The sequence below is a fragment of the Ammodytes marinus genome (assembly GCF_949987685.1).
Source record: "Ammodytes marinus genome assembly, chromosome: 18".
NCBI classification, from domain to species: domain Eukaryota; kingdom Metazoa; phylum Chordata; class Actinopteri; order Uranoscopiformes; family Ammodytidae; genus Ammodytes; species Ammodytes marinus.
In genome coordinates, this window is record NC_137222.1 from 15,866,380 (window position 1) to 15,881,743 (window position 15,364).

The 15,364-nt window shown below is 41.4% G+C and overlaps 2 protein-coding genes across 2 annotated transcripts; both read right to left on the reverse strand.

Annotated features, from left to right (window-relative positions):
• Positions 1 to 717: 717 nt before the first annotated feature.
• Positions 718 to 4,185, reverse strand: LOC307264835 (claudin-23-like). Its single transcript, XM_080046358.1, has one exon. The coding sequence runs from the start codon at positions 4,078 to 4,080 to the stop codon at positions 3,253 to 3,255; it is 828 nt and encodes a 275-aa protein (XP_079902484.1). The 5' UTR covers positions 4,081 to 4,185; the 3' UTR covers positions 718 to 3,252.
• Positions 4,186 to 10,687: 6,502 nt separating this feature from the next.
• Positions 10,688 to 12,483, reverse strand: LOC307264863 (claudin-23-like). Its single transcript, XM_080046394.1, has one exon. It carries the CDS (start codon positions 12,396 to 12,398, stop codon positions 11,571 to 11,573), a length of 828 nt encoding a protein of 275 aa, XP_079902520.1. The 5' UTR covers positions 12,399 to 12,483; the 3' UTR covers positions 10,688 to 11,570.
• Between the last annotated feature and the right edge of the window lie 2,881 nt (positions 12,484 to 15,364).

Consider the following 15,364-nt stretch of genomic DNA (forward strand, 5'->3'; position numbering starts at 1 on the left):
ATGAATAATTTGGAGTCCAGTATGATATGAATACTAAGTAACAATTTACTCAGCTAACTTGTTTGTTGTTAGTGCTCATTAGATTGTCATTAGCTATTGTTTCAACTATTCTAGCTGCTAGCTTTTCACAAATTATTTTCCTACGGTTAATATGGTGCAAACGAGACCATCAGTGCAAATATTGCTATTTGTATATAGTTTTTCTTAATGCCTGTGTCATGGGTAGCCTACGCTCACCCAGGAACTGTAGAGGAAAAGTAAAAACCACCACTTTTCTCCAAAGGGGGTGCAAGAATTAACAAAAACTGAAAGTTCATCGGAGCAACTTAATATGCAGTAAAGCCATAATGCTGTTGCCCCCATGAGGAGTTCTGAGGAAGTACAACAACACTGTCTGCACATCTATGAGGTAAGCCTTCGGTGATTATGCATGAATGCTGCCTCTTCTTGGGATTTCTCTCACCAGTTTGTAAACGCTGCCATAGAAAAACAAGAGATTTGTGGAGCTGGGAGGCTTAATCAACTTTGTGGCAAGGCAAGTTTATTTATATAGCACAATTCAGACACAAGGCCATTCAAAGTGCTTTACAGGGGCAAGATTAGAATACATAAAACACATTATAAAACATTTAAAAGCGAATAAAAGAAGTAAATAAAATGAAAATTGCAGGTTAAAATGGAAACAAAAAAGTCTTCAGACTCGATTTAAAAGAACTGAGAGTTGCAGCAGACCTCAAGTTCTCTGGGAGTTTGTTCCAGATTTTTGGTGCATAATAACTAAAAGCTGCTTCTCCTGGTTTAGTCCTAACTCTAGGGACTGTAAGTAGACCTGGCCCAGACGACCTAAGGGCTCTGGACGGTTCATAACGTATCAGCATATCAGTAATGTATTTTGGCCCTAAACCATTTAGTGCTTTATAAACCAACATCAGTATTTTGAAATCAATTCTTTGAGTGACTGGAAGCCAGTGTAAAGACCTCAGAACTGGGGTAATGTGATCTACTTTTTTGGTCCTAGTGAGGACTCGAGCAGCAGCGTTCTGAATTAGCTGAATCTGTCTGATAGATTTTTTTGGGAGGCCTGCAAGGACACTGTTAACTGTGTCAACTCGTTCGGTGATGGCTTGAATGTAACCAACATTCATTTATATGAAAAAGTTATGCATGAACATTTGACAGGTTGATTACAACAATATTTAATTATCCAAACTAAGAATAGGCCTCATTACTTAAAAATCATTACTTTGATGTTGTTACAAGCTGCCATACTGTAGGTTTTGTGTGTTAGCACTGCAAACAGACTTCTACATGCTTGTGTGTGTACACCACTGCTGCTCTTTCTGGGGTCCAGTAACACTACAGTATCAGCTTCAATGTTTACTAAACTCAACAGTAATCTAGACAGATCTCCCATCATGTGACAGGCTAGCTAACAGTCAGAAAATGTGTCTCTGTTAGAACAAGAAACAGGAATGGTCCTCCTTGAAGGCAACACCTTTCCTATTCATGAGCAGTGACTTTGCATGTTTGCTTCACAGGACCTTGGGGGAATTCGGTATATTGTATGCTCGATTATCAAACTTTCAGAAAAATGCTCACAGTAGTCTGCCGATTGCACTCTCTAATGAAGCTGGGCCTTCTTTCTATGCAGCTTTTCTCTTTCAGATTAGCCCCAAATAGAACGTTTTCTTCAGTTATGTCAACCCACGTGTAGTAAGAGTATCTTTACGGGAAGGTCTTCCAGTTTTTCTAGTTTCTAGTTTAAATAAAAACTAGAAACTATGCTTTATAATAGTCATTGGCCGTGTTGGCATTCAACAGATCCCTTAGGGAGAAGAAGAAGCATTTGATATTAGAGGCCAATTTAACCACAAAAGACTAAGCAGCAGCTATAAAGGGACAATTGTTCTGCCACAGTATCGCCTTGTTTTTTGAAGAGCCACTTTACACAAAGAGGTAATGTTGTCGGACGAGATATTCACAGAAAACCAACCACTCAGACCGGTCAGGCTACATTGTCTGTATACCTTTGAGGTTCAGCCTGAGCAGAGACAGAAAATATCCCTGTAAGATGTAGCCTGTCTGTCTGTACACGTGTTTGAATAGTGTTGGATAATGAATTCGGCCCATTTCTTTCTTACGTTTTGCATTCATATTATAACCTGCTGCAGCACTAAATACACAACTGTTTCAAGTTATCAATGAATGTGCCTATCTTTTTTTTCTCCACCCAAGAAACATAAAAAGAGTTCATCTGAGAAAAGGGGACTCAGTCATCTGTTATTAGGAAACACAGTGCACATTTATTAAACAGCACTTGTATCACAGAAAAATATTGGTCAGGCATGGATCCTTTCTTCTTTTTCTTACAGGCTTACAAAGCTGGCCATGCTTGTAAAGTGCATAGGAAAACAGTATTTACATCAAAATGGAGAGAGGGAGAGAGAAAGTACACAAAAAGAAAATACAAAAGCATCCTTAAAGATTTGGACTTTTTACAAAAACGGTGACTGGCCTCATCTGCAGAATGTAATAAAAGACGGCGACGGTATAAAACTTCAACAAGGTATGACTTTTTTCTTCAAAACAATGTAGGCTACTTTACTTTGTCCATGTTTCACTGTTACAAAAAGACATAGTTATATTATCCTTCTTTCCTGGCTTCCTTCTATAGCCTCAAATTATAATATTCATCTCACCTTTGCCTTCATAACAATAATTGCACTGCTGGAGGCATACACCCGGGATGTATCATACTGATGTCAGAAATAATCATAACCCAGCTATGCCCATAATGAGCCTCACCTGAAGCCATGGCTCTGTGACTTACACACCATTTAACACTATTAGAAACACATTACTGTCCTAATGATGAAACACTGTAGCACTCAAAGGGACATTAACAGGGATTCTGCTTCACTAGTGACTTTTCAATAATGTTTAAAACATATTTAAGGTATTTGATCTCTTGGCACCACTGACATATTCCTACCATTCCTTTATGGCCTCAAAACAATTCTACACCAGCCAACAAGGAGTGCTTGGTGACCTTAAAGTAGGCCTACTCTATGGCATTATCTCATATAATCACTGCAGTACTCCAGACTATTATACATAGGTACAGTTTTACATTAGACTCGTTTAGGAGACTTGTAGTTTTATAAATTACCATCGCTTCTTCCTAGATGATTACCCACTCTTAAGTCTATTTTGCGCATATAGCCATGTCAATCCTTCAAGTAGTACCCCCTCTCATAGGTCTGCATCATAGGGGGTGCCGCTGTAGGAGGTGTTGACTGACCGGGCTGGCTGGCTCTTGGCCCGGGGGAAAGACACATCATCATCGATGGAGTCCCTGGAGTATGGGACGCTGCTGGCCTCGCTCCTGGCCCGGCTCAGGCTGGGCACCTCGATGCGTCTCGCCGGCGTCTTCTGTCGGCCGAACTGGGAGCCCGGTCCGTCCTCCACCCGTGTCTCCCCTCGGTTCTTCCCCCCGCAGCAACGGCATATGCCGATGAACATGACGAAGCCGCCGAGGATTTCAAATATCCCGCCGATGTAGCCCAGGATGATGCAGTAGCCCACCTGCACGTCTATGAGCGGGGAAACCGTGGTGATTTCTTTCAGTATGTGGGTGTACCACGCGATGGGTATGATGGTCATGACGCCCGAGAGGAAGATCAGCAGTCCGCCCAGGCCCGCCACTACCCAGTTAGGCCGATCTGTCCAGCAGCGTATCCCCGGGACGGCCACGCAGAGCCCGATGATAGTCACGATGAGGGAGGCCACCATCAGACCCTGGGCCGGCGTGATGACCTGGTTGCCGAAGTACTCGGTGTCCACCAGGCCGCACTCGTCTCTCGAGGAGGTGTCGGTGGCCCTGCATATGTCAAAGATGCCCTGCTGGATGAACTCGTTGGACGGACGGTTGGGGATGTTGTTGAGAGTCCTCCAGTTCGGGGCAACGGTGGCTGTCAGGTTTAGGATCCAGCCGCAGGGAGCCAGGACCAAGCCGAAGATGAAGATCCCCGGGGTGCGCAAGGACCGCCGCATCCATTCCTCCGCTGATCGGCCCGGCATGATTGCTGCTGATGCTGTTGGTTGTGTGTGATTGTGATGTGTGTGAGTGTGCGTGTGTTCTTATTACAGAGCTCGGTGTAGTTATTTAGAGAGGAGCGGCCGAGTTTTGACAGCTCCAACAGCTGCTCTCCGAAAACAAGTCCGACTGAAACCTGGCAGTGGGCGGGGCCGGATCGCCTCACCTGCCTGCTTCAGTCCGCAGGTATATGACAGGTGTGGCGCCACTGCGACACAAGAGAGAACGAGTTTCGACAAAGCTTTTATCAGGCAAATGAGATGAGATGAAATCTCGATTATTTTTGTCAGTGAATCTTTTTTTATTATGAGTTTCCCTCGCATGTAAACATAAAGAAAGACACAGACAGGCTACACATGCAGCCAACAAGTCCTTATTCCATAAACTTTTAATTTCTCTATTTTAGGATTGCCATTCTCAAAATTTGAAATAACTCAAAGGATTTAAATACGTGTGTAAACTATTGTGTTTGCTCATTGAAGAACAAAACGTTTTAAGCACTTTAACCGATTTATATTACAGTTTTTTTCGATTGCTAAACCACAGTGGGCACAACTGGAACGACAAGTGCAAAACTCTAACAACAGTATGCAGAGCAGCGGTTCATTCGGACCAAACTCTAGCTCGTTTTTCATTGCTTAAACACAATTTTCAAAACTCTACACACCTATCTCATGGCTTAACCACAGCCTGCACAACACTGTGGATTTCCAGCACTTTTTTCAAATGCTAACACACTGCTGCCACAACTGTAAAGCACACATTCAAAACAGAATGAATGCCTAGTGCATTTCAAACACTGCATATTGCAATTTCAACTGAAACACTAAGATGTGTCTTGTTTTAGACTTGTTAGTGAACATATACAGTATAAAGGGAAAGCTCAAAAATATATATATTTTTTTGGAAATGGACCAATGAAGACAGGTTGTTGGAGGGAGACGAGTGGCAGTGAGAGTGTGGATGTGTGGAGGAAGACAGAGCTGTAATGTCTGATGAAATACAGTAAGGGCAACACTGATACACTGACTGTTGTGAATCATGGTCTCTCTTTGACAGAGGCAGGGTTGAGAGTGCAACCCCATCTGCAAAAATCTAAAGTTGCATCTGTAATACAAATTTTCCAGCAAACAAACCGCTTAGAGTTGCATCCTTACAGTAAATGACAACATTACAGGATAGATTTCTGTATTACAATTATAGAATATTTACACAGATAAATACTACATTTGGAAATGTTTTCAATAAAATATACAAATTGTGTATCTATTGAAGCAAACTTCTGATTTTAATTTATTTTTGTTTTCCTAAAAAAACTGGTATGTTATAAAATAAACAATTTCATGAGAAAGAATTTCACCCTTTCATCAAAGAAAATATTATGTAATTTGTGTGAAATAACTCAAATTATTCAAACTGTAAAGATTAAAAGTTTGTAATTTATGTATTGGGGTTTGATGCTAGTGTTTGTACTCTGAGCATATTCTGAGTGACAGTGTGTGTTATCTCAGTGAGGACAATTCATAGTGTTTGCTGCACAGAGCCTATTTTGCAGGTGAAGTGAACTGTTCAGCTCCAGTGACTGCAGACTGTAGTTAGAGTTTTGCACATTGAGCTACAGTTGTGCCCACTGCGGGTTAGCAATCGAAAAAAACTGTAAATGGACCAAGGAAGACAGGTTGTTGAAGGTAGAAGAGTGGCAGTGAGAGTGTGGATGTGTGGAGGAAGACCTAGAAGACATAGAGCTGTAATGTCTGATGAAATACAGTAAGGGCAACACTGATAGACCCTGTTGTGAATCATGGTCTCGCATTGAGAGAGGCAGGTTTGAGAGTGCAACCCAATCTGCAAAAATCTAAAGTTGCATCTGTAATACAAATTTTCCAGCAAACAAACAGCTTAGAGTTGCATCCTTACAGTAAATGACAACATTACAGGAATTGATTTCTGTATTACGATTATAGAATATTTACACAGATAAATACTACATTTGGAAATGTTGTTGTTCTATTGAAGCAAACTTCTGATTTTAATTTATTTTTGTTTTCCTAAAAAAACTGGTATGTTGTAAAATAAACAATTTCATGTGAAATAATTTCACCCTTTCATCAAAGAAAATACCATGTCATTTGTGTGAAATAACTAAAATTATTCAAACTGTAAAGATTAAAAGTTTGTAATTTGTGTATTGGGGTTTGATGCTAGTGTTTGTACTCTGAGTATATTCTGACTGACAGTGTGTGTTATCTCGATGAGGCTGGTTCATAGTGTTTGCTGCACTGAACCTATTTTGCAGGTGAAGTGAACTGTTCAGCTCCAATGACTGTTGGTAGTGCAGACTAGTTAGAGTTTTGCACATTGAGCTACAGTTGTGCCCACTGTGGTCTAGCGATCGAAAAAAACTGTAAGGGAGCAACAACAAATCTGGATTTCAGTTCTTCGACTTACAAATGCAGGGAATGAGATATTTCTAGACTCGGTTTAACACAAATAAGAAAGCATAACATTTGGCCTATTTAACAAGATGGTGAGGCGGGCTGGGCTGCAATCAATACTAAGAAATTGTGTGATTCTTAAACCCATTAAAGTCTAAAAATATAACTTAATTCAATAGTCTCTTACTACGGGCCTTGGCTCAGGTAAACATACAGCAGGCTGCTATTTCTGCAAATGTAACCAAAGATTTTCATTTTGAGGTTTTTATTACAAAATTCACATTTAGAAAATTTTCCTGCGGCAGGTGATATGTTTAGTAGAACATGTCACATGCTCAGATGATGACCTGGTTTTAAAAAAATGCCACCGTGGCTGTGTGGAAACAATTTTTAAGAATGTGGTTCTGCAGCGCTTACGAAAACAGCTCAAAGACATTTCCACATCTTGGTTTTTGTCTTCTTGTCCTCTCTCGTCTGAGTATTTCTATCTGCATATCCACCTGTTTCCGCTTGTCTTTTGTTTTGATCATTTTTTTCTTCTCTCTTTCAGTCTACACATGCTTTTTACTTTATGGTTTCCTCTTAAGTCAGTCTGGCCTATTCACATATGCTAATACAGTCTCATTAGATCGGGAGGTTTTAATGATGCACACATCCCTGAACGTGACCAACTCTCGGGACATTGTTGTGTACCCTGCTTTCACACAGCCATTGACTTTATCAACCCCACATGAAAGTGATTAGGTTTCTAAGGAACTGCATAAACTGACTGAGAACAGACTGATGGCATATGCCCAAAGACTAGCCTACATTGATGAAGTTCTCAATGCCCGTAGACGTCCCATTCAATTCTCACCCCATTGTGACAAGTTTTGGAATCAATTGCTTAGCTCAGAGTCATCAAATCAGGCGCTCTGTTAAGGTTAATTTGAAAAATATGAACATGTAAGACTGCTCCTTTAACTTGTGAGGGATGAAGCAATGATTCTAGCTAATTTAGCCTACACTTCACACTAACTTTTTTCAACGAGCGTTGTGTCTTTCTTTCCTTGAAATGTGCAAAATGACTTGGACTTTAGACTTTATTTCCCAAAGGGGAGATTATTTTTGTACATGAGCCTATGAGTGTCTGACTGCACAAATTCAAACTTGCAAGTCACAAGCCAATAGGTTTGATTTTGAACACAAAGAGGGGTTGGGGGAAATATGAGAGGTATGTCAACCAACCATCCGACCAACAAAGCAGACAGGAATTTGCATTCTCATCCTCTGACACGTTAAACTTGTCATGGTTGTTGTGTCCTTGGGCAAGACACTTCACCCACCTTGCCTCGTGTGAATGTTCGATAGTTAGCCTGCTATCGGTGTATGAATGTGTGTGAATGGTAACGTGGGAATGGGAACAGGTCTCCCTTGAAAAAGAGTCTTCGGTCTCAATGGGATTTATCTGTATAAATAAAAGTAAAAAAAGAAAAAAAAAAAACTTGTATCAGTTCTACAAGCTGAATCACTGCTGTGGCGTGTAGTCAGCTGTCACAATATGTCACTCCACTTGTGTCAGACTTTGACATTACAAAACACAGTCGATCTGTTCGGAAACACTGTAGGCCTAATTCCAAGACATAGGTGGGTTAGGGATGCCACGGCCTCGGTGATATAAGTTATAGTACCAAAACCACAGTGTAGACATGAAACAATTGAAAGTCCTGCGTTCAAAAATCTACTTTATAAAAGTATAAGCTCCAAAATAAACTTGAAAGTAAAAGTATCATTATGGAACGTGGCCCATTTCAGAATAATGGTAATAATTGAATTGATGATCATTAGTTGATTAGGTGAGTTATATTTATTATTCAACATCTGAATCTGCAAAGTAACTAACATTACCAGATAATATGAGGTGTACAAAATACTATATTTTTCACAACATGTACACTAGAAGTATGAAGAAGCATAAATAATACTTGAGGAAATGTGCTTAGCCATTCCACCACTGACAACTACTGTTAGTAGGCCTACTATTGTGCCATGGCCTAGATTTATTTTAAGGTTTAACTTATCGGCTTTGGAACCACTCCCTGACTCATCAGTTCAACCTTTTTGGCTTCAAGCAGTGACATTTTGTAAACCACACCCACCATCCCACACTTTAAAGCAAAACCTATTCAGTCAGGTTTTCTTTAGGTTCTTTTTCAAGTTGAGTATCTGGAAACTACTGCTCTTGATCAATGTGTTTGCTTTTAAATGCAGCCTATTGTTTTCATTGGATTTTAGACACCTAAAAAAACTGGGTATTATATATTCCATCCTAATCCCTAACTGCTTAATGGGCAGACTCTTAAGTATCATGTGTCACTTGGTTTGATTAGGGAAAAATTGGCAACTTTGTTTTGCTGCAGCAGTGCAAGGTGAAAAAAAATCATACTAGGTGTGTATTTATAAATAAACCCCTAAAAGTAAGAAACAGATTTGTCCCAATGGGATGTAGTGAGGAGGACCCGAGTGATGTTTTGTAGGTCGAGATGATCTGGTTCAGGGGTTCTCAACCTTCTGCAAGCTGGGCCCCCCCAAAGCTGGGTCATTGCAGTTGGGCCCCCCCACCGACCCTGACAACCCCCCCCCCCCCACACACACACACACCACCCTACACAGATAGATAGATAGATAGATAGATAGATAGATAGATAGATAGATAGATAGATAGATAGATAGATAGATAGATAGATAGATAGATAGATAGATAGATAGATAGATAGATAGATAGATAGATAGATAGATAGATAGATAGATAGATAGATAGAGCTTCACAAAACAAAGTATATGATCAATGGGAAACACTGCTGTCTGACAACCCCGTTCAGAGAATGTTTCAACTATTGAGTCTTGGATTTGGAAAGTGGCCAGATTTAGCTCAAAATGCTACCTGCGATTAATGTGCTGTGCAGCCTGAACGCGGAGTTGTGTGTGTCTCAGTGGCGATTCCAGGAAATTTTGACTGGGGGTGGCCAAGGTGGGCCACAGAGCTAGAGTGGGGTGGCCATCGCACCCCTGAATTAATAGCATGTGATATGCTGTACAACCAATTCAAAGATGATTTATAATCCCAAATGCCCAAATCATGTTAGTATCCATTGTAATGTTTGTCAGAAAACTAAACCCCTGAAGGGGGGTCTGGGGGCATCCCCCCCAGAAGATTTTTTTTGTGTTTTTAACATGTAATCTAAGCATTCTGGTGCATTCTGGCGAAGATAATAAAGGAAAAAGTCAATATTTATTTCAGTTCAGATGAATAGTAAAATTAGCAAGACAACATAACTTGCTAGCAGCCAGATGCCTAACAACTGGACAGAGGGACGGATGACAACTAGATTTTGACCAAATATCTTGCTAAAAAAATAAACCTTTATTTATGAAATTCTGCCCTAAGAACATGTTACACTTGCTAACTACAAACTTAAATTTTTTTATTCAGATTTCAAAAATCTGCTGGGACACGTGCCCATACACATGCATGGGTGGCACGCATGTCACAAGCACACTTATGCTGTTTTCAAGACCTTTGCTGACCAGAGACCAGTTCTAGTGGCCACAGTCCTACCATTAATTCAGTACTTGAAAATTGCAAACTGATCTCATATCAGTGGATTGGAGTGTTTGTGTGATGAACTTGGCAACTACCTATCAAAAAAAGTTAAGAAAGAAAAAAAATACATATCATCTCTGAACTAGGCTACATATCAGGAAAAAAATTGAAATTAAAAAAAAAAATAAAATAAAAAATAAGATTTTTATTTATTTTTTTATTTTATTTTTTTTTCATCCCCCTCGCGCCCCCCCCGGTAGAGTGTCCGCGCCACCCCGGTTGAGAACCACTGATCTGGTTGAACCGCAGTGTGCCACCTGGTGGAGACATCTGGTAGTAACTTCACAATACATGATCTGCATCAGTAAATGGCACAACATTGAACACACAGAATAAAGGAACATATTGTAAAAAATAAACATAATTAGGCGTACTGTATGAATTCGAACATGACAATACCCTATGTGTATTTTAGCATTTGTGATAATTATATTTTTTTACATATTCTAGGCAATACATCAATACACAACAAGGATACAACAGACCAACTAAACAAGTATAGTGCACAGGTAAAGTGAGAGAGAGAGAGAGAGAGAGTGAGAGAGAGAGAGAGAGAGAGAGAGAGAGAGAGAGAGAGAGAGAGAGAGAGAGAGAGAAAGTACACAAAAGGGAAATACAAAAGCATCCTTAAAGATTTGGACTTTTTACAAAAACGGTGACCGGCCTCATCTGCAGAATGTAATACGGTGACGGTATAAAACTTCAACAAGGCATGACATTTTTCTTCAAAACAATGTAGGCTACTTTACTTTGTCCATGTTTCACTGTTACAAAAAGACATAGTTATATTATCCTTCTTTCCTGGCTTCCTTCTATGGCCTCAAATTATAATATTCATCTCACCTTTGCCTTCATAACAATAATTGCACTGCTGGAGGCATACACCTGGGATGTATCATACTGATGTCAGAAATACTCATAACCCAGCTATGCCCATAATGAGCCTCACCTGAAGCCATGGCTCTGTGACATACACACCATTTAACACTATTAGAAACACATTACTGTCCTAATGATGAAACACTGTAGCACTCAAAGGGACATTAACAGGGATTCTGCTTCACTAGTGACTTTTCAATAATGTTTAAAACATATTTAAGGTATTTGATCTCTTGGCACCACTGACATATTCCTACCATTCCTTTATGGCCTCAAAACAATTCTACACCAGCCAACAAGGAGTGCTTGGTGACCTTAAAGTAGGCATACTCTATGGCATTATCTCATATAATCACTGCAGTACTCCAGACTATTATACATAGGTACAGTTTTACATTAGACTCGTTTAGGAGATTTGTAGTTTTATAAATTACCATCGCTTCTTCCTAGATGATTACCCAGTCTTAAGTCTATTTTGCGCATATAGCCATGTCAATCCTTCAAGTAGTACCCCCTCTCATAGGTCTGCATCATAGGGGGTGCCGCTGTAGGAGGTGTTGACTGACCGGGCTGGTTGGCTCTTGGCCCGGGGGAAAGACACATCATCATCGATGGAGTCCCTGGAGTATGGGACGCTGCTGGCCTCGCTCCTGGTCCGGCTCAGGCTGGGCACCTCGATGCGTCTCGCCGGCGTCTTCTGTCGGCCGAACTGGGAGCCCGGTCCGTCCTCCACCCGTGTCTCCCCTCGGTTCTTCCCCCCGCAGCAACGGCATATGCCAATGAACATGACGAAGCCGCCGAGGATTTCAAATATCCCGCCGATGTAGCCCAAGATGATGCAGTAGCCCACCTGCACGTCTAAGCGCGGGGAAACCGTGGTGATGTCTTTCAGTATGTGGGTGTACCACGCGATGGGTATGATGGTCATGACGCCCGAGAGGAAGATCAGCAGTCCGCCCAGGCCCGCCACTACCCAGTTAGGCCGACCTGTCCAGCAGCGTATCCCCGGGACGGCCACGAAGAGCCCGATGATAGTCACGATGAGGGAGGCCACCATCAGACCCTGGGCCGGCGTGATGACCTGGTTGCCGAAGTACTCGGTGTCCACCAGGCCGCACTCGTCTCTCGCGGAGGTGGTGGTGCCAATGCAGATGTCGAAGATGCCCTGCTGGATGAACTGGTTGGACGGGGTGTTGGGGAGGCCGTTGAGAGTCCTCCAGTTCGGGGCAGCGGTGGCTATCAGGTTTAGGATCCAGCCACAGGGAGCCAGGACCAAGCCGAAGATGAAGATCCCCGGGGTGCGCAAGGACCGCCGCATCCATTCCTCCGCTGATCGGCCCGGCATGATTGCTGCTGATGCTGTTGGTTGTGTATGATTGTGATGTGTGTGAGTGTGCGTGTGTTCTTATTGCAGAGCTCGGTGTAGTTATTTAGAGAGGAGCGGCCGAGTTTTGACAGCTCCAACAGCTGCTCTCCGTAAACAAGTCCGACTGAAACCTGGCAGTGGGCGGGGCCGGATCGCCTCACCTGCCTGCTTCAGTCCGCAGGTATATGACAGGTGTGGCGCCACTGCGACACAAGAGAGAACGAGTTTCGACAAAGCTTTTATCAGGCAAATGAGATGAGATGAAATCTCGATTATTTTTGTCAGTGAATCTTTTTTTATTATGAGTTTCCCTCGCATGCAAACATAAAGAAAGACACAGCAGGCTACACATGCAGCCAACAAGTCCTTATTCCATAAACTTTTAATTTCTCTATTTTAGGATTGTCATTCTCAAAATTTGAAATAACTCAAAGGATTTAAATACGTGTGTACAATATTGTGTTTGCTCATTGAAGAACAAAACGTTTTAAGCACTTTAACCGATTTATATTACAGTTTTTTTCGATTGCTAAACGACAAGTGCAAAACTCTAACAACAGTATGCAGAGCAGCGGTTCATTCGGACCAAACTCTAGCTCGTTTTTCATTGCTTAAACACAATTTTCAAAACTCTACACACCTATCTCATGGCTTAACCGCCTGCACAACACTGTGGATTTCCAGCACTTTTTTCAAATGCTAACACACTGCTGCGGCAGCAGTGTGTTAGCAGCAGTGCTGCCACAACTGTAAACCACACATTCAAAACAGAATGAATGCCTAGTGCATTTCAAACACTGCAGATTGCAATTTCAACTGAAACACTAAGATGTGTCTTGTTTTAGACTTGTTAGTGAACATATACAGTATAAAGGTAAAGCTCAAAAATATATATATTTTTTTGGAAATGGACCAATGAAGACAGGTTGTTGGAGGGAGAAGAGTGGCAGTGAGAGTGTGGATGTGTGGAGGAAGACATAGAGCGGTAATGTCTGATGAAATACAGTAAGCAGTGGCGTGCACAGCTATTTTGGGGCGCAGGTGCTCAGTGCAAAAAAAAGGGCACAATATATTCTATCGATGAATTACCAAATCATTTTACTTGTACAAAGTCCCCCCCTGGCCTAATGACTTTTAATACCCGGCCACACATACAGTGTTTCTCAAAGGATTTTGGGAGACTGTGTTTGGGACCCTGGACCTTCTAGGGGGATCCGGGGGATTGCTCACCCGGAAGAACATTTTTAACCTTTTAAAGTAAAATTCATCAATCTGGTGCTCTTTGAGAAGAAAGCTAAGGCTAAATCACCTGTGTCAATGTGGGCTATTTAGTACTATTTTCTGGAATCATTTGGAGACACAGAATTACCAAAAAGCAGAAATAAAAAAAATAAAAAAAGGGTTAGGGTTAAAAAAAGGGTTAGGGTTGAAAAAAAAAACAGTCACCTTTGGATTTTTTAAAATAATCCCTTATCCCGAATTCTCTCTTTGAAGCCTTCGTTAGGCCCTTGATCTCCGTACTAATAATATCCTATTAAGGTAAATACAAGATTACTGCACATCTTGTAATATAGAAATAACAAATGGTTGGGACAAAATAATATAGCTTATGCTTCATGACTGATTTAGTACCACCAACCCACTTTGCGTAGTTAAAATAAAATGTGTGGACAGCTTTTAAGATATTTCAATAACATTTGAGGAACAGTTCAACATTACAATTTGAGCTTTAAAAGGCCCTGAACAGTTAACATGACTCTGGTCTTGACTCTGACCTTTCATCTTCATCTTCCTCCTTGCTGCTGGTGGATGCTTTCATCCAGGAGAGCAGAGAGCTGCTCCCCTGGGCTGCCTGCTGTAGCTCCCTTTCTTTTTCCTTTTTAACCTCTCCTTTCTAGGCATTATACTGCAATTTGTAAATAAAAAGAGACCAACCATATAAAATAAGACTGCTTGGTTACATTAAAACCAGGCACAAGGCTACTTTTTCTGCAGGCAATTGGCAATTGCCTGTTTGTCATTTAGCAAATAAATTACTGCATGTGTTAATTATATAGCCTAAAGTAAACCTAAACAACACTAAATATTCAGCATACTGATAGATTCACATGCTGCACCAATGACAAACTCCGCCGACATTAGTTGTGTTCATCACGTCATATCTATTTTTTTTGGGCTAGCAGGAGAATCAGCTAATTTATGCTCAGCTGTGTGGCGCTGAATGATAGAGGCTACTTTAAAACAGACAAATAAATGCAAGTTATAGCTTGGCAACTGAGGCTTAGGGGGCAAACAGGGCCGCCCATAAGGGGTAGAAAGTGGGAAGGCTTTTTAGGGCCCAGCCACTTGGGGGGCCCATGGTCTTTGGAAGCCAAGAACCTAACTAAGCTAAACTTTATTTTTAGATATTTATGTCAATATCTGTTCAAAGTTGGGTGTTTACACAGAGCCGCGGCTCCGCTTACAGCCATTTAAAAAGCAGTAGAAAAGCAGAAATGTTCAGAATGTTTCAGATTGTGGGCTGGACTGGGACAAAAATTCGGCCCTGGCATTTTTGGCCATGGCAGCCCACCATGATTATTTATACGATATGCGGAGGCAGGAGCGTTGCACCAAATTCTGGGCCCCTATACAGGAAGTCCTGATGGGCCCTCTGAGAGGCGGTCTTACAACACAAACATGTAAAAGCTATGTTTGTCTATAGTCCAAAACGTATGAGTGACTGGTCCCTCTCTGAGCCAGATAACAACACAATGTTTCTATTGATGAATGACCAAATCATTACGCGTACTTGAACACAACCCCTGGTCTAATGACTCTTAGTAAACATGCACATACACAGTGTTTCTCACAGGAATTTGGGAGACTGTGTCGTGGACCCTGGACCTTCTAGGGGGGTCCGGGGGAGCCGGAAGATTTTCTTTTAAATGTTAAAGTAAAATTCA

Coding starts and splice junctions, on each gene's coding strand:
- LOC307264863 (XM_080046394.1), bottom strand. CDS start 12,398: ATGCCGGGCCGATCAGCGGAGGAATGGATGCGGCGGTCCTTGCGCACC.
- LOC307264835 (XM_080046358.1), bottom strand. CDS start 4,080: ATGCCGGGCCGATCAGCGGAGGAATGGATGCGGCGGTCCTTGCGCACC.